Below are 24,549 nucleotides of genomic sequence, written 5' to 3' on the forward strand. Positions count from 1 at the left end.
TAAACGTGCAAAAAAGAATATGCTTTTGACTCGAGGAACTTAGAGCTGACTCTCTTGACTAGGGTATCATTAGGTGGATTTTAGAGAAGTGAAGGAAAAGTGCACGATGTTACAGAGCACACGGTGCTTTATGTTTGCTGGAGTCTTATTTCTCATGAGCAACGCATTTTCTTTACAATCGACAAAATTAATTTGAAAGCGTAAAATGCAATAAAATAAGCACTTGCATAATAAAATAAGCACTTGCACTTGCAAGAATTTTGAGAATTAAAATATGCTAATTAATAACAATTAGTGCTATAAATATTCATTGTATAATATAAGTTAATATCTAGGTTCCAACGGAGCTTTATTCTATTTTTGAGTCAAAGAAATTGAAAATATCATCCCATAATCATGCCACTTTGAATTCATCATTTTTGTGATATTATTTATCATTCGAATCTTTGCAAAGAAAAAGTACTTCAAGTTGAACTGTGTTTCCTAACTGTCGTCTGGTTATTTTTCCAACCTATAAGCCAAATTTTTATTCGGAATGATGGTAACTTTGGTTCGCAGTTTCGTAAGAAATCCGTCAACGGTACCAGGAATTTCAATAAATATATATTTTTTCTTAAAATGCTATAATTTTTGTTGAATAAGAATTATTTCAATTTCTTTGCATGACCCTCGTATCTGCTTAAGCATTTAAATATGAAGTCAGATTTTAAAAGTAGAGATCTTCAGAAGATATTTGAATAACTACCTGTTACCATGAAGCATAATGTGTAATTTGTGTTAATGATGAATTTCTTATCCTATATAAATTGACTGTCTTAGAATTCATCTTATTTCTTCAGGCTTTAGTTTTGAGCATTGACCAAGAGAAGATTAAAAAAAAAAAAAAAAAAAAAAAGAGAACGCCGCATCAGACAGTGTTTTAAAGCATACTTTTAATGTCTATATTATATTTTGTTATGTGATAATTAATAACCCCCCCTTTTTTTCCCTGCTTATGTGCAGCTTCCAAATGGAATGTTCTATATCTTAAGGATGTGCAATCAAGAAGTGAATAGAGGAAGTTCTACAGGTTAATTAATTATTTTTTGTAGTTGCAATATTTCATATGTATGCTGTTCTTAAGTTACTGTTATTGGAATCTATGTATGACTAATTAAGATTTAGTACTTCTTTTTAAAATGGCCATCACATAAACTGTTAGCAATTCATAAAAGTTATGTTTTCAAATTTAACAATGAAGTATGCCTATTCTGATGACAAACAGAAATGGCCCCTTTAGTAGGTTAGGTTAACTGTCTTAAAAAAAGGATATTTATGTAGAAAGAGAAACTGGTTCATATTTATGTTACACATAGATAAAACTATGGAAGTATTTATGATTAAGCCTGTTTACTTAAATTTGAATTTGGGTTAAACTACCAATGCTTGGCAGTCTCACTTGCTATGTCACAGATGAGCCACCTACGCTAGTAAGGAAATTCCACCACATTATTTAAAGCTATATATGTGTTTCTGAAGAAATAAAATTTTAATATATATCTTTAATTTTCATAGTATTTTATTACTGTTTCTCTCTCTCTCTCTTTGCCTTCTTCCTTTCTCTTTTTATTTTTAAAAGTAATTGTTTATTCTGTATTTTAATAAATATGAGTTTATAATGCTTATTTATTTATGTACATTTTAAAAGTATATACAGTAAAATGTTAGAAGAAATATTTGTGCTTGAAAGGTAAAATTATTTTCTGCTTTAAATTATTTGACATTTATAATGTAATCCTTGATGCATGCATATGTGTATGTACGTATGTATGTGTTTGTACATATACACATGTACATACATACACAAGTGCACACAGACATATATTTCTGTATCCGGTTCCTATAACAAAAGAGTACCAAAATTTCTTTATGGCAAGAGTAACACATTAAATTTTAGATTTTTATAATTGATAATGCTAGATAGGAAAAATATATTGAATTTTATTCAAGAGTTAATAATGTGAAGATTTATTTATTAAGATTTATATGTATTGATACTTATTTCATATTGATCATAATGTATAAAATAAAAAGTAACTAATTTATTTACCAATTTATACAGAAATGTTTAGTTTCTTTTACTTTTATCTTTAGTAAGATTAACACAAATTTAGGAAAAGCTATTCAAGTAGCAAGTTTGGGTAAAAATTTACTCTATAGTAGACCTTGGCGATTCATTTTTTTTTTTTTTTTTTTTTAATCTCAAGATTGGTGCCAATTTTAAGACGGTGCTATACAAAACCAAAATAAGAAGTCAAAGACTTACACAAACTCGGTGTCCATGTACACATCAACCTATTTTCACTTAAAAAAACATCAGAGAATTGCACAAACTAGGCATTGTGCACTGCTTTAACTTTGTCCATGCACACATTGATCTATTTTCAATCAAACAAAATTAGGAAGATAAAACAAACTTAAAACTATCATAGTAACCAGAAAAAATTCACTGCTGTCTTAACACACAGCGATGAACAAATAACCAAAAATACACAAACAGAGAGGAATAAATAACTAAACATACATATTTCCTATCATAAAAACATTAAACAACAAATCTTGTAACAAAAATTAACACACAGAGATGATTAAATAAATCAAGCGTTAATTTTTTAACATATATTTTCTTCACGTGCATTCCTCAAATTCACAATTTCATCAAAATCCAATCTATCAACATTCATCCTCTTACTCACCTCAGACATACTCAAATTGATAGTACCCACAGCAAAATAATAGCAAGTTTAAAATTCAAGATAGTACCATGCACGTGCTAGCAAACACAGTAATTGAAAAGAATAATAAGAATGAATTAACACGGGTCCATATGAAAAGGTTACTGTTATGTGCAGGGGGCTTCCGGATTTCACGAACAACCAATACCGCTTACCGATTTTTTTCAGATAGAACCCAACGGATACTCTACAGTAATGATAAACCGCAAGTTTGTAATTAATTTATCAGTTAAATTTTATGATTTTTGAAATTATTGCAATTTGCATAAATGACTTCTGTATGTGGTCTCATCATTCTTTTTAAATAATAGCTGCTTTGTAGCCAACTCTTAAAATAGTTATTAGAATAGTTAAAAAAGAAAAGTTGCATAATGATTTGAATAAGTTCATTTATTAATTGATAATATTAGAGGTAAAGAACTGAATTTATTGGCTTTGAATTGCTTAGTCAGTAACAGTCAGATTAAATTTGAAATTAAAGTATCTTATGCACTACTGAATAGCAACACACTGGTGGGCAAAAAAGATATTTTTTCATTTTTTTATGTTCAAACAAAATAATGTAACTACAATATTGAAATGTTTTAGTTTTATGTGATCTCTTATTTCATAGTCAGTAAAATGTACTGATGAATTTATAAGAAAAGAGAAGTTCTGTAATGCTCTGATAAAACAAATGCATTTTGTATCATTTAAAAAAATTCTTTTCATTTTGGTGAGCATAAAATATTATTTTATAAGGAAGTATTCTTATATGCTCCCTCAGGTCGCCAAATTTCTCGCCAAATATGTTTGGCGAGAAACTCTATGCCGCCATATTACTACATAAATGTTTTGTGTACATTTCGAATTTTAAGCCTAAAATGTCTCCAAAAACGCGATTTTCGCACATGCAAAAACCACGCTTTGAAGACACAATTTAAGCTAAAAATCCGAAGCAAAAACAAAAAATTTAGATAGCAAAAACGTAAAGTTTCTAACCAAAAATATTTGACAAGAATCCATGTACACAGCGATATTTTTTAACTTAAAAAACATCTGTGAATTGCACAATCTAGCCAATGAACGAATCTACGAGCTACGCACTACGCACACCTTGCTTTAATAAATTAACATAACAACATTAAATTTCAAAGAATACCATGTACACAGCATCCTGTTAAACTTAAAAAAAACATCTACAAATTGCACAATCTAAGCATTGCGCACAAATCAACCAAATAAACTAAAATAACTAAAATTACAAACAATTCAAAAAGCAACAATAACAACAGAAATTCATAGTAAAAAAAACAATGAACATAACATTCTACGAAATAAAAACAGTAAAATAAAATGCACTTACCCATAATACATTCGTTAAGAAAATTTCGACGGTCACACAACATCTGTGAACAAAAGTGCCACGATTTTGCTATATTACGTGTCTTTTTGTGATTCAAAATTTTGAAAGTAACGATAAAAACTTCTTCCAAAGTTAACTTACTGCATGAAAACCACAATCTAAATCTTAAACTCTGCTGATAGCTACATACTTTACCAGCAAGCATTTGACTGTAAATCTATACAAGAACTATCATCTACACAAGACTAGCCCTTCTTCATCCGAGTTCTCATAGCAGCTCCACATTTCGAACTCCGTTTTAGAAGTCCCACAGAAATTCCAAAAATACACTTTGATCCTCGTAAACACACCCGCGAAAAAAAGACTCGTTAACAACTCCAACATCGTACCTTTTAATACTAAATTTACTTTCCACACAATCTAAAATACGTGATTGAAATCTTGCCACCACGTCTATAATTGCAACGTGGCCATTTCAAAACACGCATGACATGAACCAACGAACAATTAAACCACTCCTGCAAAAGATTCTTCAACGTCAACAGGATTGCCATACAACATGCAATTGCACCAAAAACCAGCGCAGAACACATATCGCCACATTTGGTGATATTAAGGTGCATATAAAAGTAGAGCCTTTTATAATAATGATTTTTTTTTTTTTTAACATTTGTTTTAGGGTTATAGATCCAAATTAAAATAGACCTATAAGTAAAATGAAAATATATAAAAGAAAATACCAAAATGTTTGTATAACTAATTTAAATTTAATTTAATTCTAATACAGTCAAAAAGTCTTTAATCTGGACGTCCATAATCCGAAATGATCTATAATCCGGACCTCAAAACTACAAACTTTCTGCGCATGTGCATAATACGTTTACGCATGCACATAATACGTTTACACATGCGCGTTTAATGTATAACGGACGGTATAAGCTAAGCTAAAATTATATAATTATCTATTTCAGTTAATGTTGCAGATTGCGTTGTTCCGTAATCTTCTATTTGGATCCGGCTTATTATTTTTTGCAGACTGTTAGAGCAAATTTATAAAAGTAATATTGAACTTTCGATTATGTCAAAAAGAATTTCCGATTCTGGAGCTGTCAAGGGATCTACAAAGCGAAAGCATGTTTCGATGTCCATCAAACAAAAAAGTGGAATTGCTGCAAAAAATGCATAAAGGCATATCCTTTGTTTCTCTGACCATTCCGAAATCTGTTTATCAATTTCACGCTGCTCTGGGGGGAGACGTCGCATCACGCAATGAACTGGAAGTTGATCTGTAGCACTTTCCTTATCTTCAGGCCAGATGTTTTTATTTTATTTGGCTTATAATTCCTTAATGTAGTATTTCATCTCGATGTACTCCATCTTTGATATGATTTAAATCAAATTCCTCGTCATTATAAATATCACGAATACACATCAAATAGTTTTCTGGTTGCAATTTTCTAATTTCGACGATGCCTAATGTATGCTTTACACATGTGCGCGTTGAAAGAAATATTTAATAAAGTAAACAAATAAATATTAAGTTTTTTTTTTTTTTTTTTTTTTGTAAATTTTGATACCCTTTAGATCATAATTGCTCTTTATTTCATAAATTATGGTTTCATATTTTTAATTTTATAATTTCTGCATGCCATCTTACCAGATTTAAATTGATGATCTATAATCCAGAAAAAGCGATAATTCGGAATCGCCGAAGTCCCGACGAGTCCGGATTAAAGACTTTTGACTGTATTAAACTCCCAGAAATCTTAGTTATCTAAATTATTGTCTGTTTTCGAATTCCTTTGTTAGTATTTCTGAGAAAATAATTATCTTGTTTCTGCTCACTGGTAAATGAGTTGGCTAAGATGTCATATATGGCCCAGGATACATGTGGTTGCCAATTGTGGCAATATTTTATGTTGGATGGTTTAGTTGAGATTTTTTTTTTTTTTTTTTTGGTATGGCAACCCTTTTTACGTGGAAACTTGTGGGAAATGTGGTTTTACTTTATCGTGGTGGTTTTTTTGTTGTGTGTTGAATAACGGTGTATAGTTCCATGAAGGAAGTTATGGAGATATATTAGCCACATGTGTTAGAATGTATTTAAGCTAGATTTAGTTCGAGAAGATATGTTGTTGGAGTTATTAATGAAGCATTTGTTCATGGTTCATGCTGACAGAAATGTATTTTTGCTGTTTTCATGGGATACAGGATTTTTGAACTTGAGATGTGCGAGAAGTGCAGCTCTCAGATGAAGATTTGGAAGAAAAATTGTATTTCTGATCAGCTTGTGTGGATTTGCAGAAAAATTGTTGAGGGTAAACAATGTGGTTCTGAACGAAGTTTGGGTTCTGTTTTTCTTGATTTTTCTCAGACTATCTGCAAGTTTTAACTAAAAATTTACTAACCATTAAAATTATCTACATTTAAGATATTAAGATCCATATTCTGTTCATAAAGAAAAATACCATTTTGTTATTTTTTTATTCCCACCAATCCATTCGTTTCCATGTTCTGAACAAAGACTATGAGACACCCAATGTTAGGAGAATGAGGAGATAATAAGCATATCATAGGGCATCCATCATAAAGTGTATATGACCACTGGACCCCAAAATGTGATCGGAATCTCTAATTCAGTTCAAATCCTTTGGCTGAGCTGCCTAACAGAACTCTGCTCAAGGATGATGCTGTGATGCAAATTTTGAAATTTTCATTATTCAGGGAAGGAAGATGTAGTGAATCTTAAGCATTGGTTTTACAGTTTATTCATCTCTCTTAGGTTTTAAGAAAAGTTTTGATCGTTATTGATGTATTTTGTTTGAGTATAAATGCTCTTCAAATTGGCCTTTGAATAGGGGTTTTGCATTCTTTAGGTTTTTTGAAAAACATTAGATACTTTTTATAAAGGTTATTGAATTTTCATATTGTAACCCTTTTACCGATAAATCATAGTATCAATACTAAAATTATATTATACTCATCTTAATGCTGTTTTAGCATGATAATAAAATTGTCTGCATTTCATCATATGTATTGTGTTGCTGTTACTTTAGCTCACTTGTCTGACAGCAACATCAGCTCAAGCCCATGAAATTCCTCGTGTCAAGTAGCGCTCAAGATATGTCTGATGTTAGCAACAGCCTTAGTACCTTACAGTGACAGTGCCATTTTGCTCACTTCTGCCTCCAAATTTCATGGACAATTTTCACCCTGGGGAAGGGATGGACTTAATAAGAAGTGTTACAATATGTACGGTCAAAAGTCATTAATCCGGATTCGTCGGGACTTCGGTGATTCCGGATTATCGATTTTTCCAGATTATAGATCATCAGTTTAAATCTCATAAGATGGCATGCAGAAATTCTAAATTTAAAAATATGAAACCGTAATTTATGAAACAATTATGATTTAAAGGGTATCAAAAATTTACCAAAAAAAAAAAAAAAAACCTTAATATTTATTTGTTTACTTTATTAAACATTTCTTTCAATGCAAGTTGTTTAAGTTGCTTCGTTTTATGTGATAATACTTTCTCTTTAATTCTATAAACAGACATAATTTCTTGTTCAGTTACAAAGTTCTGCTGTTCAAGTCCCGTAATTACTGTGCCGAGAATACTGACTAACTTGTCAATCGAAATTGTTTCGTTTTCACTAACCTCTCTGTCACCTTCTTCATGTCTTTATCCATTTTTTGTAGCAATTCTACATTTTGTTTGATGGACATCGAAACATACTTTCGTTTTGTAGATCCTTTGGGAGCTCCAGCATCGGAAATTCTATTTGACATAATCGAAAGTTCAAGTTTACTTTTATAAAATTGCTCTTACAGTCTGCAAAAAAATAATAAGCCGGATCCAATTCGAAGATTAAGGAACAACGCAATCATCAACATTAACTGAAATAGATAATTAGTTAATTTTAGCTTGGCTTATACCGTCGTTATACATAAAACGCGCACGTGAAAACGTATTCTGCGATTGGGATTATGCGCAGTCGTAAAGGTCTTATGCGCACGCGTAAACGCCTATGCGCATGTGTCAACGCGGCGCATGCGCTGAAAGTTTTTAGCTTTGAGGTCCGGATTATGGATCATTCTGGATTATGGGTGTCTGAATTAATGACTTTTGACTGTATTATAATAGGGAGTGTTACAAGTTATAGCATCGTATAATTAGATATACCATTTAAACTGATATTGAGATTTATCATTAAAAGTATATGTTTGAAAAACTAGTTGGATAAAACAAATTTTGATCATAATTTTCATAATGATAAGTTATTACTACTTTCATTACATAATAGAAAGAGCCCACCAGCGGCCGAGCGGTAAAGTCGCTGAACACTGGTAGTTCGGTCCGAGGTTCGAATCCCGCGAACGGGCTGGCTGCATGGGCGTTTTCATGGTTTTCTCTATGTGTAACGTGTATACGAGCCAGCTTCCCTTAGAAAGTCCTCCATGAAAGCATCCCTTGCTTTCATGGAGGACTTTCTAAAGCATCTTTGCCATAACTCAACACACCATAATTGAAAGAAAATGCCATTTCGGCATTTGATGTCTATAATCAGATTGAAAGTTTTAAATCCTGTGAACAGAAATTTTACTTAAACATTTCAAATTGAATGTTATGGTCACATGTTTTAATGAAAATAATTGATGTTGATAGTGTAGTGATTATATAAGTGATGTGTATGTAATGATAAGTGTATGCCATTTCTGTATTTGATGACTGTGATCAGACTGAAAGTTTTAAATCCTGTGAACAGAAGTTTTACTTTAAAATTTCAACTGCGATGTTATGCCACATGTATTAATGAAAATAATTGATGTTGATAGTGATTGCATAAGTGATGTGTAAGTAAGGATAAATATTAGTGATGATAATAATGTTATTGAAAGTAATTGGTATTGATATTACATCAATGTAGTTCTTTAACAATAGAAACACAATAATTAAAACGCATGTGTGGTTAGATATAAATTTGGAGACGAAAGTGAACACAAAAGTGAACACTTTAAGTAAATATTTAGTTACAGGTCAATGTGGAATAAAGCTGTAAAAGTTGTTGGTTAGAGTAGATTTAAGGGTGTCCCTTGGATTATCGCTAAGTTGTTGTTTCACACTGAGTAGTTGAATGCTATGGAAACCCTATTATGATGTAACTGGTTGCGTAATTGCGGAGAATTTGAATGATGGGAAAGATTTGGAAAGGCATATTTCAGGGTTCGTACGGTCCTTAATTTTGTCAAAAATGATTTTTGGTCCTTAAAAGTCCTTAATTTTGGCCAAAATGAGTAAACGGTCCTTAATTTTGCTCATTTGACATTTCTGCACGGCTCTTAACCAATCTGTTGGCGGATTTGCGTTGCAAACGATAAAAAAAAAAAAAAAAAAAAAAAAAAAAAAAAAAACAACTATTAGCTACGCGAACGAAAGTATCGGTGTCTGATGGGTTATTCACCCAATCTTTCGAAACAGGTGTTATCCATAAATTTAGGGAGATTGTGACGAAAGCGTGAAGCCGGAAGTTCTTTAAGAGGCGAAAGTGATGATGAAGGTGCCCGAGAAAAAAAAAAGGGGTGGGGATTCTGAAAATATTTGCCAAAATTAGAGCAAGCCACAACCCTTCCGACGCCAATAGGAACGAGATGCCTGGAAAGTGCATTTTCAATAAACTGTGGCTTCATCAAGCTGATTACAAAGACTGGATATTGATGGATGGCAATCCTTAAATGTGGTCTTTGTCTGAAACAAATTGACATTTCTAGAATGGGAGAGTCAGCGCTGAAAATTCACATGAAAATTAAGTTTCGTTTCATCATTTCAATTTGTTTTTACACGGTTTTACTTAGCTTAATTTCTGTGTTTGTTTCAATTAAGCCATAAATTAATTTTTTATCACCTTCTACGGAGTTTATTCTCTTTTGCACATACTATATGTATGGGATATCGGGATTATGAGTTTATTTCTACAGAGGATCTGTTATCGATTTCGCGGGAAATCTGTTGGCTCCATTTCGATTTTATGTCGCCAAGGGCAAATTCGGTAACGCTAGCCGAGAAAAAGTGAAGTTCGGAAATACGTTTTGAAGCTTCAATAGACAATTAAGTATTTGGTTTAATCCTATGCTGTTGTATATGTATGGGATATCGGGATTATGAGTTTATTTCTACAGAGGATCTGTTATCGATTTCGCGGGAAATCTGTTGGCTCCATTTCGATTTTATGTCGCCAAGGGCAAATTCGGTAACACTAGCCGAGAAAAAGTGAAGTTCGGAAATACGTTTTGAAGCTTCAATAGACAATTAAGTATTTGGTTTAATCCTATGCTGTTGATAGTAATGCATTATTTTTGCTAATGGCAATACAATTATTAGTTGAAAAGAACTAACTAATTAAAAAATTTTTAATATTTTTAAAGCTGAAAACAACTAATTGAAACTAATTTTCCTGAATTGACTTTCATGAATTACTAAAGTTATAGGGTAGAAGTTTAACTGAAAATATACATTCCGTATTATATATATATATATATACAGTACAAAGTCCCCGAGGTCTGGACTCGTCGGGACTTCGGCGATCTCAGATTTGAGATTTTTCCGGATATTAGATCATTGTAAATCTACTAAGATGGCACGTAGAAATTATAAAATTGAAAATATGAAATCGTGATTTATGAAATAATGAAGCATTTATGATTTAAAGGGTATCAAAATTTACAAAAGAAAAGAGCTTAATATTTATATGTTTACTTTATTAAACATTTCTTTCAATGTGAGTTGTTTCATTTGTTTTCTCTGCTAATACTTTAGACTAATACTATAGACATATAATTTCTTGTTCAGTTATTAAGTTCCATTGTTCAAGTCCTGTAATTGCTGTGTCGAGAATTCCGAATAACTTGTCAATCAAAATTTTTTCTCGTTCAGTAACCTCTCTGTTACTTTCTTCACTATCGGTAGCTGTATTTTCTGGATTTAGAACCATACTACAGATTTCGCCTTCCGTTAATTGATTGATGATTGGGCATTGTCATCGCAATGAAAAACTTCTGTTTAACTTCCCTAAATTCTGCCGCCTGGTGCGGCCATGCGAGCTCTGGCGCTGGTTCTGGCTTTATGTGAATAACAAATCAATTATTCTTAATTCAAATAGCACTAAATATAATCGTTTGTCCTATGAGTATCATTAACAAAATCTATTTTTAGCATAAGGAAAGAAATTTCTGCTAAATCTCCCCTTGTCAACATTTTAGCGCATTAAACTTAAATCTGTAATCGGATAATACTCTATTATTTGGCGTCGCTGCATGAGTCATCACTCAAGTTGTCATCCGTTGATAAACATGCGGTGATGAAAGCAAAATACAATAAATAATGATTCGCGATTTCGGCATCAAGGATATAAAATATTAGTTGGTGTAAAATTAACAAATGTTTCGGTTTGAGATTATGCCAAGCAGATACGCAGCTATGGAGTCAAGTTACTAATCATACAAATTTATGCTAAAATAATTATTTCTTCAATAATGAGATATTTTATTTAGCGCCAAACTGAGATTAAGAATCGGGATTTCCGGCATGTTTTTTTTATGACGAGGAAAAAAATCTAATGCGCGTGCGTAAAGTATACCCCTTCCCTTCAAAAAAGCCCTAAAAAATTGGTTGGTGATGGCTTTGAGGTCCGGATTTTAGATCATTCCAGATATTGGATGTCCGGATCTCGGATTTTGTACTGTATGTATGTATATATATGTAGTATCTGTAAGTGTGACACAACCACCAGAGGGCCTCACCGATGCGCCAGCAGCGAGGTGAAAGAGGAGTATGACAGAGACTCTTCTGCTATCCCACGCGAAGGTGGTGAGATGTCTGTCTGCACGTGAAGGTGTAGAATAAGGAACTGTAGTTTTCCACGCGAAGGTGGTAAATTGGACTGTTTAATACATCAGCAAATGCGAGTAGGCACTAATCAGTTATGTGATAAGACTGGTAAAAGCTATACAGAATCCTCTTTGTATCAAACGGCACTTGTATTTAATCTAATTTGTACCTTTTCTGATTATCTTTATTAAATGTTCTGTGGTGTGGAAAACAAAGTTGTGATTGTTATTTAGCATCTTCAACTCCCCCACTACAGAAAATCTGGGGGCTCTGCCGGGATATTTGGATACTTCAGAGAAGGTACTGTGAAAACTTTGCTTTATTTCTTTCTTGAAGATAGTGATACTTTTGTTTCGTTTTTAAAATGAGTTTCCTAAATAATTTAAAGAAAAGTGATTTAATAGTAATTGCGGAACAAATTGGACAGACTGTTCCAGAAAATGCTAAAAAAGCTGACATTAAAAAAATTATTGAAAATTCTGATGTTTTCAAAACGAACGTTGAATTTGTTCGTGGCGTCGTCAAGTCGATCGCAGAGGATCGGACGCCTAAAACAAGTAATGAACACTATCTGTTAGAGATCGAACGTCTTAAATTAGCTCAAATTGAGAAGCAGATTGAATTAGAAAGTTTAAAATCAAAATCATTATCGAGTGATGGAAGAAACGTGCAGACTAGTGTTGAAGATATCATTAAAAGCGTCAAAACACTAACTATAGCTGTACCTAAGAAACCGGAAGCTATGCATTTGTTTTTTCAGTCACTTGAGAAAGCTTTTACTACTAAAAGTGTACCAGTGGAGTTAAAATCAGAAGTGTTGATTAATTTGTTAGGTGATAAATGTAATAATGTTCTAACGTATGTTTCTGAACAAGAAATCGCGGATTATGATAAATTAAAAACTCTAATCTTGAAAGAATTTCAGCCAACACCGCGTGAGTGTTTGAACAATTTTAAGAATGCGCAGAGACATTCATCTGAATCGCATGTTCATTTCGCGTCTCGACTCAGTGCAACTTTCAATTATTATTGCAAGTTAAGAGAGGTAGATGAAGAAATTGTGTGATCTTATTGTATCTGATAAGTTGTATGAAACTCTTGATTCTAAAACAAAGGAACATATTAGTGTTCGGGAGGGTCAAAGTTGGTTCCCACCTAATCAATTGGGAAGAGAATGTGATTTATTTTATTCATCTAGGGGTAAATCTTTAGTTGATACCAGTAACACACGAATCAAAACTCCAGAAAATAAAAAGCTTAATTTTTTCAAAAACAATCTTAGAAAAGCTCAGAGCAATTTCAAGGATTCAGGGAAGTTTGTAAATCAGGGTAGTAGTAAACCAGAACGTATTTGCTATGTTTGTGGGAGTAAAGGGGAATTATTTCATTTTGCTAGAAATTGTCCCAAACGGTTAGGAAAGGAGGAAAGTTTGTCTCCAAAAAAGGTATCTGGGTTAGAGATTGACTCGGATAATGCAGCTAGAAATAAGTTAGAATTTATTGAACTGTTGATTGATGGTAAAAAAGTAAAATGTTTAATAGATTCTGGAAGTGAATTGATAGTTGTAAAGAAATCCCTTTTTCCGAATAAATTATCAAGTGGATGTATCGAGCTCAAAAGTTCTTTTGGTCACGTGGTTAAAGCGGAAACGGCTAAGTTTATTTTTTCTTTATGCGAAAGTAAAAAACAAAAAGAGATTGAAGCAGCGATAGTTGATGAATTGATAACAGACTGTATTCCCCCCCCCTTCCTGTCTAAAAATGATCTGTTGTGACCAAATGATGAATACGCAATATGAAAATGATTCCGTCTCTTCGGAAAGGAATTTTTTGTCTTTTATTTCTGCAGCTATTGAGGCAGACAGCGAAACAGATTTATGGCATATTAAAGATGAAGGATTACGCAATACTGTTTCCACTTTTATTAATGAGTATAAACCGTTAGAAAAGCCGCGCAGTACAGACTTAAAAATGAAAGTAATATTAAAAGATGATATTCCAGTTTCTCAGCGTTCGAGGAGAATTCCTTTTGCTGACCAAAAAATTGTTGATAATCAAATAGATGAATGGTTAAAGGATGGGATTATAAAGCCGTCGTGTTCAGAATATGCTTCGCCAATTGTTTTGTGTAGGAAAAAATCGGGCAAGACACGAATTTGTGTTGACTTTAGGCAGTTAAATAAAAAAATAGTTAAGGATTCTTTTCCTATGGCACAAGTAGAAGTTTTAGATCGTTTGGGTGAAGCAAAGGTTTTTTCGACATTAGACTTAAAGAATGGTTTTTTTCATGTTCCAGTTGAGGAAAACTGTACTAAATATTTGGCATTTATTACTCATTCAGGATTGTACGAATTTCTAAAAGCACCTTTTGGTTTGTGCACGTCCCCTAGTGTGTTTCAAAGATTTATTTATAATGTGTTTAGAGATTTAATTCGGGATGACACTGTTGTTACTTACATGGACGATTTTATTATTCCAGCACGAAATGAGAAAGAAGGCTTAGAAAAGTTGAAACGCGTTTTAGAAGTAGCCAAAGAATATGGTTTGGAGATTAATTTTAAGAAATGCCAATTTTTGAAAAGAAAAATAGAATTTCTCGGGTATGTTATTGAGGATGGTACAATTCGCCCCTCTACTGAAAAAACCAGGGCTGTTCAAAATTTCCCGGAACCCAAAATCCTTAAGCAGATTCAAAGTTTCTTGGGCCTTACTGGGTATTTTAGGAAATTTATTGCCAATTATTCAAAAATAGCGAAACCATTAAGTGATCTTCTTCGCAACGGAGCAGAATTCAAATTTGGGCCTGAACAAAAAGATGCATTTAATAAATTGAAAGAACTTTTAGCCACAAGTCCGGTTCTTCATATTTTTAAACAAGGAGCACCATTAGAATTGCATACAGACGCAAGCAGTCGTGGTTTCGGCGCTGTATTGCTACAAAAGTCAGATGATGGACAGTTACACCCCATTTACTTCATGAGTAAAAAAACTAGTCTCCAACAAGAGAAGCTATCTAGTTATGAGCTTGAAGTTTTAGCTATAGTAGAAGCTCTAAAGAAATTCAGGAATTCCCTTTTAGGATCTAAGGTCAGGATAGTTACGGATTGCGATGCTTTCCAGAAGACCATGTTTAAGAAAGATCTAACCCCTAAAGTGGCGAGATGGGCGTTACTTCTAGAAGAATTTGACTATGAAATTGTTCACAGATCTGGGTAACAAATGAAGCATGTGGATTCCTTAAGTAGAAACGCGGTCATGATGGTTACTTGTTCTCAGGGAGAAATTACAGCCAAAATTGCAGCTGCGCAAAGAAGTGATGAGCGTCTCCAGTTGCTAAAATCCTTAGTCGAGCAAGGACTAAAGAAAGATTTTCTAGTGAAAAATGGAGTATTATACAAGTTTGACAGAGGTCATGAGTTACTTGTGGTACCCGAAGTATTAGAGCTAGAAATCATACGTAGTATCCACAACAAGGGACATTTCGCAGTGTCTAAAATGGAAGATCTGCTAAAAAACGACTTTTATATTCCTAACCTTAGAAAACGAATTGAGAAAGTTATTTCAAATTGTGTAGAATGTATTTTGTGCGACAGAAAACGAGGTAAGAGCGAAGGGTTGCTGAATCCCATACCAAAAGATAGTATCCCTTTGAGCACTTTTCATATCGATTTTATAGGACCATTACCGTCGACAAATAAGAACTACAATCACATCTTAACCGTGGTCGATGCATTCACAAAGTTTGTGTGGCTCTATCCAGTAAAGTCTACATCAGCTCAAGAGGCATTGCAGAAGCTGAAACTGCAACAATCAACTTTCGGTAGTCCTTTGAGAATTATAAGTGATAAAGGTACGGCGTTTACCTCTAAAGACTTTGAAGATTACTGTAGTCAAGAAAAGATCCAGCACATATTCACAACTACCGGCGTTCCTAGAGGAAATGGGCAAGTGGAAAGAATTCATCTCACTCTGATTCCAGTCCTGTCTAAATTATCCATAGATGATCCAACCAAGTGGTACAAATATGTTGGAGATGTACAACGGATCTTAAACAGTACTAAGAGCAGAAGCACAAAGAGTTCTCCATTTGAGCTTCTCACTGGTGTTAAAATGAGAAATCGAGAGGACTTAAAGATTATGGAAATTCTTGAAGAAGACGAAAGAAATACTATGATGAAAGATCGAGAAGATATGAGAGAGGAAGCAAGAAAAAACATTCTAAAAATTCAGGAAGAGAATAGAAAAACATACAACAAAAAGAGGAAAGAGGCACAAGTATACAATCTGAACGATTTAGTTGCCATACAAAGAACGCAGTATGGAGGTGGTCTAAAGTTAAGGCCAAAGTTCTTCGGTCCATATCGTGTAACAGCGAGGAAAGGCAAAGATCGTTACCAGGTGGAAAAAGTGGGACACCATGAAGGTCCTGGATGTACCACTACAGCAGCTGATCTCATGAAGCCGTGGACTTCTACTATATAGCACTATGTGTGGTTCTTCCGCACTTCTTTCTTTTTGTTTTTTCCCCTTTTCTTTTGTTTTTTTAAAATTTATTTTCAGGTGCTGTCTTGATGTTCCAGTGTTGCTGATCCGTGTTTTCGTGGACGAAAAAGCGTCAGGAAGGCCGAACTGTAGTATCTGTAAGTGTGACACAACCACCAGAGGGCCTCACCGATGCGCCAGCAGCGAGGTGAAAGAGGAGTATGACAGAGACTCTTCTGCTATTCCACGCGAAGGTGGTGAGATGTCTGTCTGCACGTGAAGGTGTAGAATAAGGAACTGTAGTTTTCCACGCGAAGGTGGTAAATTGGACTGTTTAATACATCAGCAAATGCGAGTAGGCACTAATCAGTTATGTGATAAGACTGGTAAAAGCTATACATAATCCTCTTTGTATCAAACGGCACTTGTATTTAATCTAATTTGTACCTTTTCTGATTATCTTTATTAAATGTTCTGTGGTGTGGAAAACAAAGTTGTGATTGTTATTTAGCATCTTCAACTCCCCCACTACATATATATATATATATATATATATAAAATGTATACTTTCACTATTTAAGTATTCACTGTGACAAGTATTCTTGTCACATGAACAGGCCTCTGTGGAAAGGGGCTTCTCTGTAAATAAAGGAATTGAAATTGAAAATTAAGTGACTCATCATACATTTTTCAACGCACAGTTATTTGATTACATAAAATTTTCTGGAGGTGTTCTTAATATCGAAATTAATAAAGAAATGAGATCAGCAGCAGCTTCTGCAAGGTCTAAATATATGCAGTATTTAGAAGAACAAAAATCTTTAACTAAATCTGAAAATTCAAAGAGGAAAAGAAATATTATTGAGGAAGAAATTTTTTATATGAAGCAGAAGAAAAAATTTCTTTAAAGGGACATTAAAGATATTAATGAAGAAGTAGATGCTTTAGCAGATGAAGCTGAGACCAGCAGGAACATTGATTTGTTTATCAAAGCAAATGAACTTAGAAGAATAGTTAAAGAAAAGGAAATAGACATAAATAAATTAGATGTTAAAATAGCTGAAAAGATTTCAGATTTAAAAAAAGCACAAATGTTTTGTATCTTTTATTGTACAGTTTATTATTCTAGTATCTTTCAAAAAACCAAGGAAATAAATTGTGTGTTTACAAATCAGTTATTTTAATCTGCAAAATATTCTTACATCGTGATTATAATAGTACTTGACTGTGTTTAAATAAATATCAAATAAGTTAAATAATAATCATGTAAATCTCTAAAATAGTGACTGTTATTTTTGTAAAATACACTTATACATGTTTTTCAAGAAATTATGTTCCTAATTTAATGTTATCTGCTTCATAACTTGTAGGGAGTTAGTTTAATTTTCAAAATTGTTTTATGGTAATTATTAAATTGAATTTAATAATAGTGCATAATACACACTTCTGTTAGTTTCTTAAAGTGAAATTACAAGCATGAAGTCGGTTGTATGGATAATTGCTTTATTCTATTCGTTTTTTTGTTTGCTGATAGGTGCTTAATTTTTTCTTTGATGGTCCTTAAAAGTCCTTAATTTTCATGTAAGGAAATGTGTACGAACCCTGATATTTGTGTCTCAGATTTTGGATAAGAAGTGCATTGTTGTTTTGTGGTTTACGCAGTAAAATGGCTGAATGTGGTAAGATTAATTTGAAGTTTCTGTATAATTTGGAACGAAAGGGAAAAAAGCATTAATTGACTGGTGTGTAAATAAAAGTTTACTTTGTAGCCACTATAAGTGTCCTGTTTGTAGGAAGGAAATGGGTCGAATGGTAGGAGGATACCGGCACTACAGAGGATATTTTTACTTTCTTTATCTAATGCAATTTAACAGTGTTTTTGCATGACATCTGTATGAAAGGACAGACTATGGATACTGAGTTTGTGCAATTCTTTGACATATTGCTGCTACACTAAGCCAAAATAACAAGTCAAAGAATTGCACAAACTCAGTGTCCATGTACCGCCAATTATCGCCAAGGGACAACCGTAAATATATTTATACAAAGTTCTTTTTATTTAGAATTAAACTTAAGACCATTTCTCCTTTAGACAAGCACAATAATAAAATAAATGTTGTAAGGAGAGAACATTCAGTTTGAATTGCCTAAATTTTGAAACTATTGAAGTAGTGGTAATCAAAGTTCTATTTGATAAAACTCTATACTAAACTAAGTATACACAAATGCATAATTTAAGTATTGATATGGATTGTGTTACTGTGAATTTTAGTGTTTTTAAATTTAAATGGTAGAATGTGCAATATAGTAGAAGTTTGATATTGCATGTATTCACAATATTACCTGCATCAATTTTTTATTTTTTAAATCATCCATTGCATCTCAGCTAAGGTTATTAAACCTTTTCTTTTTATTAAACTGTAATTTTTAGAAAATTTCTTGTCATTTAATTCAGTATATCAATTATATATGTAAATTTGTTACATTTTATATGAAGTTGGTCACAAGTTATTTACTTTATTGAAAAAATGTATTTTTAATCAAAATATGTATTTTGGTTAATTAATAAATTAGAATATATGATATAATCCAGTACCAAAGTAGCATAGAGCTGTATTATGCGTTGAATAAAACGTTAAATATATTTGAAATTCTTCATATTTAATTAGAATCCAACAATAAGAGCCCATGACCTTGAATTGAACAATTTCATGCAAACAGTGTTTAATTTTAAAGGATCATAAAATGAGTACCTGTACAAATGCCTATTGCACACTATTTAACAAAAATAAATGAGAAAATTAACCCTACATTTTTAAATAGCATTCATATGTAAGTTCTTTATCTGCTATAAGTACTGATGATCTTGTTGGCAAAGCTCTATGTCTGAGATGAGAAATTTATAATTTTTAGCAATCAGTATCATTTTTTACTGGTATTGTTAACATGGTCTTATTTTGAAGGAAAAAAAACAACATATTTATGAAAAACATTTAAGAGGTTAATAAAAAGAATAACATAATACAAAAAATTCATAAATTTAGTTTATTTTACTGTTTAACAAATTTATTTATAATTCACAGAAAATATTTCTCTTACAATTGCAATTTAAATTCTTTTTTTTCCTTGGAATAAATTTTCTTTAAATTTCAAAGGAAAATGCATTAACATTCATAAAAATTTTCAGTCAAAAGGGTAGGTGGATCTTCATTTTCGTCTTCTGTATTTTTAGATTTCACAAGTACTAATTAAAAATAAAGATTTGAATTATATGAAACTGTTACTTATTTGATATGCTGTTGATCCTAGTACTTTATAATTAAAAAAGTTTTGGGATAAATTGCATCTGTCAATTATAAATAAGTTTGTAAATATGGCAGATAGAATGAAGCAACTTAAAAATTTCTTTTTCTAATAAATTTTACATTCCTACATTTTTTTTCCCCACAAAAATATTTTTCATGAATAAATTTTAAAAAAAGCAATAAAATATAGTACTGCCACCAGCTGGATTCAAATTTTGGACTTTTTGTTGTATGTGCTTGTAGTAAACTGTAGAACTTAAAAAATGTAGATGTTATTTAAAAATTTAGGTTTAATTTTTTTGCTTATTTTAAATAGTGCATTCTAGGTTATCTCAAAGATATATATATATATATACGCTTAAAAACCTAATGATTTTGAAGTGAGAAATTAGCAAGTCCAAGGTTATACTTTTCTTGTATAAACAAAACACGTTGTTATTAGCCCTTTGAATGTCCTTTTTATCAATACTCTAAATAAATTTAATAAATCTTATTTAATTTATGCAATTTTAAACCTAAATATTTATGAAACTGATTATATAATAGATAATTTCATGCAAATATTCATATTTCTGTGCATTTTGTTGTAGTAAAGACTGTTTTTCATGAATACTTCTGTACAAATAATGCAAAATAGAAGATTATTATGTTTTCACAATGATGCAAAACAGAACAGTCTTTCCATTATAACAGTTGTAAGAACTCTTAAGCTCTTATAATACTTTATATATTTTACAAATTTATTGTGTGTATAATAAGAATTGAAAAAGTTTGCTTTGTGCTTAAGGCATAAGATTTTGCATTTTGTGTGCAGTTTTTCAATTTTCTTATGGAGCATTTACAGTCTGTGTGGGAAGGAATCAAAGTACACATCTGGTTTTTAGAAAATATACTGTTTGTTAAACGAAATCCTTTATATTTGTGTATTGTATATATATAGTTATAAGTAGTTTGAATGTAAACTTTGGGATATATTCAATCAAATAATGAAATTTATTTTTTAATTAGGCTCATCAGATTCCCAATCAAAGCAAGCAGTATATGGTGCACCAGAGTATTTTGGATATAATGAATATAGTTTTTTTGATATTCATGCGGCTATGAAAAAATATAGACTGCCAAGGCCATCCAGTAAATCATCTACAGAGCAGAAAAAATAATTTTAGCTGTAGTGTTATCTATGAACTTTAATACTAGATTTATCATTTCTTTATCTGAGATATTTTCATAAATTAAAATCATGTAAATTCATTGTACTAGATGAACTTATCCAGTAAAAGAAGTAAAATTATAGTGAAGTTTTTGTTTGTGTTGGCTTAAATGTAGTGTTTTTTTTTAAAAAATATCTAATTCTAGTGTTAAATCTGTGTTTGTAAATCTCATTTATTACTTTTTTTACATATGAAAGGGTATTATTTTGGCTTAAATAGGGATACTTTATTAAATTTAGAGCAAAATCTACCAATTATTTATGATCCTAATTTTATAAAATATTTAGTTTATAAATGTACATTTTAAAAATCAAAAATTGATTTTTTCTCAGTTTAATATACAAAATATATTCATAGGTCTCTAAATTATTACTTATGGAAGGGGAAGTAAAATAATCTGTTGTAGAAATAAATTTTGAAAATGAAACAATGCAAGATCCAAAATGTACTGTAAACATCTGAATGTATTTATATTTTTCTTAGCATGTAGATTAAGAAACAGAATTTTGCAATGAAAAAATAATGTTTTCAATATTATTCAAAGTTGATCATGCAGTTATTTGGAAAATAGCTTCAGCAAACTAAATTGCAGTTAATAACTTTATATCATTATTAAGTTTATTTGTTATTTAGTGTGATAAATTGAACAAAAATAAATATGTGAATGGAGGAAAAGTCTAATTTTAATTATTTTTTAAAATTTTACTACATTAGTTTTAATTGTAGTATAGAACTAGAGAAAACACTTTTTAGCACTACAGAATTATGTAAAAAATATAAAGAATTCTGTATAGTGCTTTATGTGTATTGATGTTTTAGAATTTTTGAATCAAATCGGGTGTTAGATTTACATTGCTTAGAACTTTTAAATGATGACAGGTTATGCTTTCTTTATTTCAGACCTAGCTTAAGAGGAATTCTTGAAACAAGACTTCTTCGCATTTACTGTATCTAACACAACAGAAATAAAGCTTTAGATAAAAATATGCTTTTAATTTTGATAGGTTGTTGCTGATTGTTTTCTGCTGTTTGCTATTACAATTTATCATACAATATACTTCAGAATCAAAAATACACATGTGAAAAAGCATAAAATAAAAACTGATGTTATAAATTTATAAATACAGGAAAAGCTGCATGAAGGCTTCTTTATTTTTCCACTAAAAAAAAAATGACAATTGAAAAAATTAATTTGGAATTACTAGAATATGTATTCTTTGAAGTTTTTTTGAAGACTTTATTTATCAGTATTGGAAAAATTTATCAGTATGTATTAAATGTAGCATTAAGGACATCCTGATTACACAGGTACAGATAAAAAGCTATGTTAGCATTCTGCATCCGAGATGCATATTTCACAAGTGCACATCTGTGTAGCCACCGAGGGAGTGGCTTCTAGGATGGACCAATGAGCATCCAGTAATATTTCTGTCATGTCACATGACCTTTCGCGTGCTTTAAGATTTAAGCAAAATGGTTGAAAATATTCTGCTACGCAGTTTTTCTGTACAAAATTAAAGCATTGTCGATTGCTTCTGAAACTTTTCATTGGGAAGTTAGATCAAATATAGGCAATTATGAAGATTTCACTACCTGGTTGAAATAAATACAAACACTTGTTGGAGACTTTGCAAAAATATCGATGTGAAATATTACTTAATAAGTGGTAAATAAGACGAAGAAAGAAATACGTGATAAACATCTGAGCCCAAATGCAATCTTTACATAAAACTATGCGTATGAGAAAAATATTTACACCAATTATATATAGTAAATAGAAGTCAGCACTTTTTATTGCAGTCTATATGAAAAAGATGTTCTATAATAATAACCAATGCAGAATTTTATTCAAAGCGAACTTTACTAATTTGCATTCGTATACATTTAGTGTGTTAAATTTCACATTTAATAACTGCTCACTCTTAAATGTACTGTCTACACAAGAAATACTCATCAAACAGAATGAATTTATCTTATTCACAATGAGTATATGCAATTTATTTGCATATAACTTTTAATATTAACAATGGATATAATCACATTATATGTATTCTGAATCTTACACTTTAAAAATCAAAAGAATGCAAGCACTGAAATAAGAAAATACTAGCTAAATTGTAACACTTTCAGTCATTCTCAGCTCGATTAAAAAAATATACTCTTGAATTCTCTTAATCCACATAATATGCCGTGAACATCAATCCAAATATTAATGCGGAATAAAAATCAGCGATTAATTAAATTCAGAAAACGAGAGCACTACAAGATTTCTACTATTACGCCACATATTTATAACTGCGAAACAAATGCAAATTAAAGCTTAAACAACGTACGCTCACATGCAGGAAGATTTAGCGTCACAAGAGCAATAGCAGCTCATTGGTCCATTTTCGAAACCCCTCACTCAGTGGCTACACTGATGTGCACTTGTGAAATATGCATCCGGGATGCCATCCCATGTGCTATCAGTTTAAGTTATGTGAGGCGGTGCCCAGGAAGGGGCAGTCCGGGTGCCACCCCTCGCTGCACTAGCTATCCACCGAGCACTCTGTCCATGCCCCTATGTCGAGCCATACTTCCAACATTTATTTCTAATCATTCAAAATTTTTCAATATTTTGCTTTAGAGGTTATTTACATGGTGCTTTATACATAGTTCATAGTCTTGTAGTGTTCCTTCTAGTATTTTACTGTTGTTATTATTATTGGTACTCTGGCAGGTTCCACAGTAATTTTAACCTGATGATATTTGCTTTGTTGGTTGTATATAGTACCACAGTATGTCTATAGTACCACAGATGATTGAGGTATTGCTGAACTTAGCTAACTGTTAAGCTTTCCTCTAAATTTTGGAGGATCTCTCATCCTTATTTCCCTACCAGTAACGTTTCAAGAGGACTTTTTGGCTTGCCATGTATTTTGAGTGCCTCCGTGCCACAGAGATAAACATCCATGCTGTCTTCAGGGCCCATCGATATGGCAGTCAGCATCATTAACATTATATTGGCTGTGGAGCAGCAACATTACACATGACATGTCATGAAGAAGCTGGTCCAGCACCTCCGTAGATCCAATGGTAATTGAGGCATCGCTAGACCTAGCTAATGAACAGAACAGACCTATGCTTCCCTATGAGAACCTAGTGCCAAATGCTGCATCCGGGATGCCACCCCATGTGCTATCAGTTTAAGTTATGTGAGGCGGTGTCCAGGAAGGGGCAGTCCGGGTGCCTCCCCTCGCTGCACTAGCTATCCACCGAGCACTCTGTCCATGCCCCTATGTCGAGCCATACTTCCAACATTTATTTCTAATCATTCAGAATTTTTCAATATTTTGCTTTAGAGGTTATTTACATGGTGCTTTATACATAGTTCATAGTCTTGTAGTGTTCCTTCTAGTATTGTACTGTTGTTATTATTATTGGTACTCTGGCAGGTTCCACAGTAATTTTAACCTGATGATATTTGCTTTGTTGGTTGTATAGTTTCATTTTTGTTGGAGAGTCTCTATGGTTTACTTTGCAACATACTATTTGTTGGTATGCA

The 24,549-nt window shown here is 32.0% G+C and overlaps 1 protein-coding gene across 1 annotated transcript; it reads left to right on the top strand.

The window, feature by feature from the left end:
- The first annotated feature begins 370 nt into the window (after nucleotides 1–370).
- On the top strand, nucleotides 371–21,097 carry LOC146995374 (uncharacterized). The gene is made up of 3 exons (XM_085823549.1): nucleotides 371–580; nucleotides 1,003–1,069; nucleotides 20,803–21,097. Exons 1-3 carry the CDS (start codon nucleotides 536–538, stop codon nucleotides 20,952–20,954), a joined length of 264 nt encoding a protein of 87 aa, XP_085679675.1. The 5' UTR covers nucleotides 371–535; the 3' UTR covers nucleotides 20,955–21,097.
- The last annotated feature ends 3,452 nt before the right edge of the window (nucleotides 21,098–24,549 follow it).

This window comes from Stegodyphus dumicola, chromosome 9, assembly GCF_044657685.1.
Source record: "Stegodyphus dumicola isolate Sdum_Otavi_A_Nest chromosome 9, ASM4465768v1".
NCBI classification, from domain to species: domain Eukaryota; kingdom Metazoa; phylum Arthropoda; class Arachnida; order Araneae; family Eresidae; genus Stegodyphus; species Stegodyphus dumicola.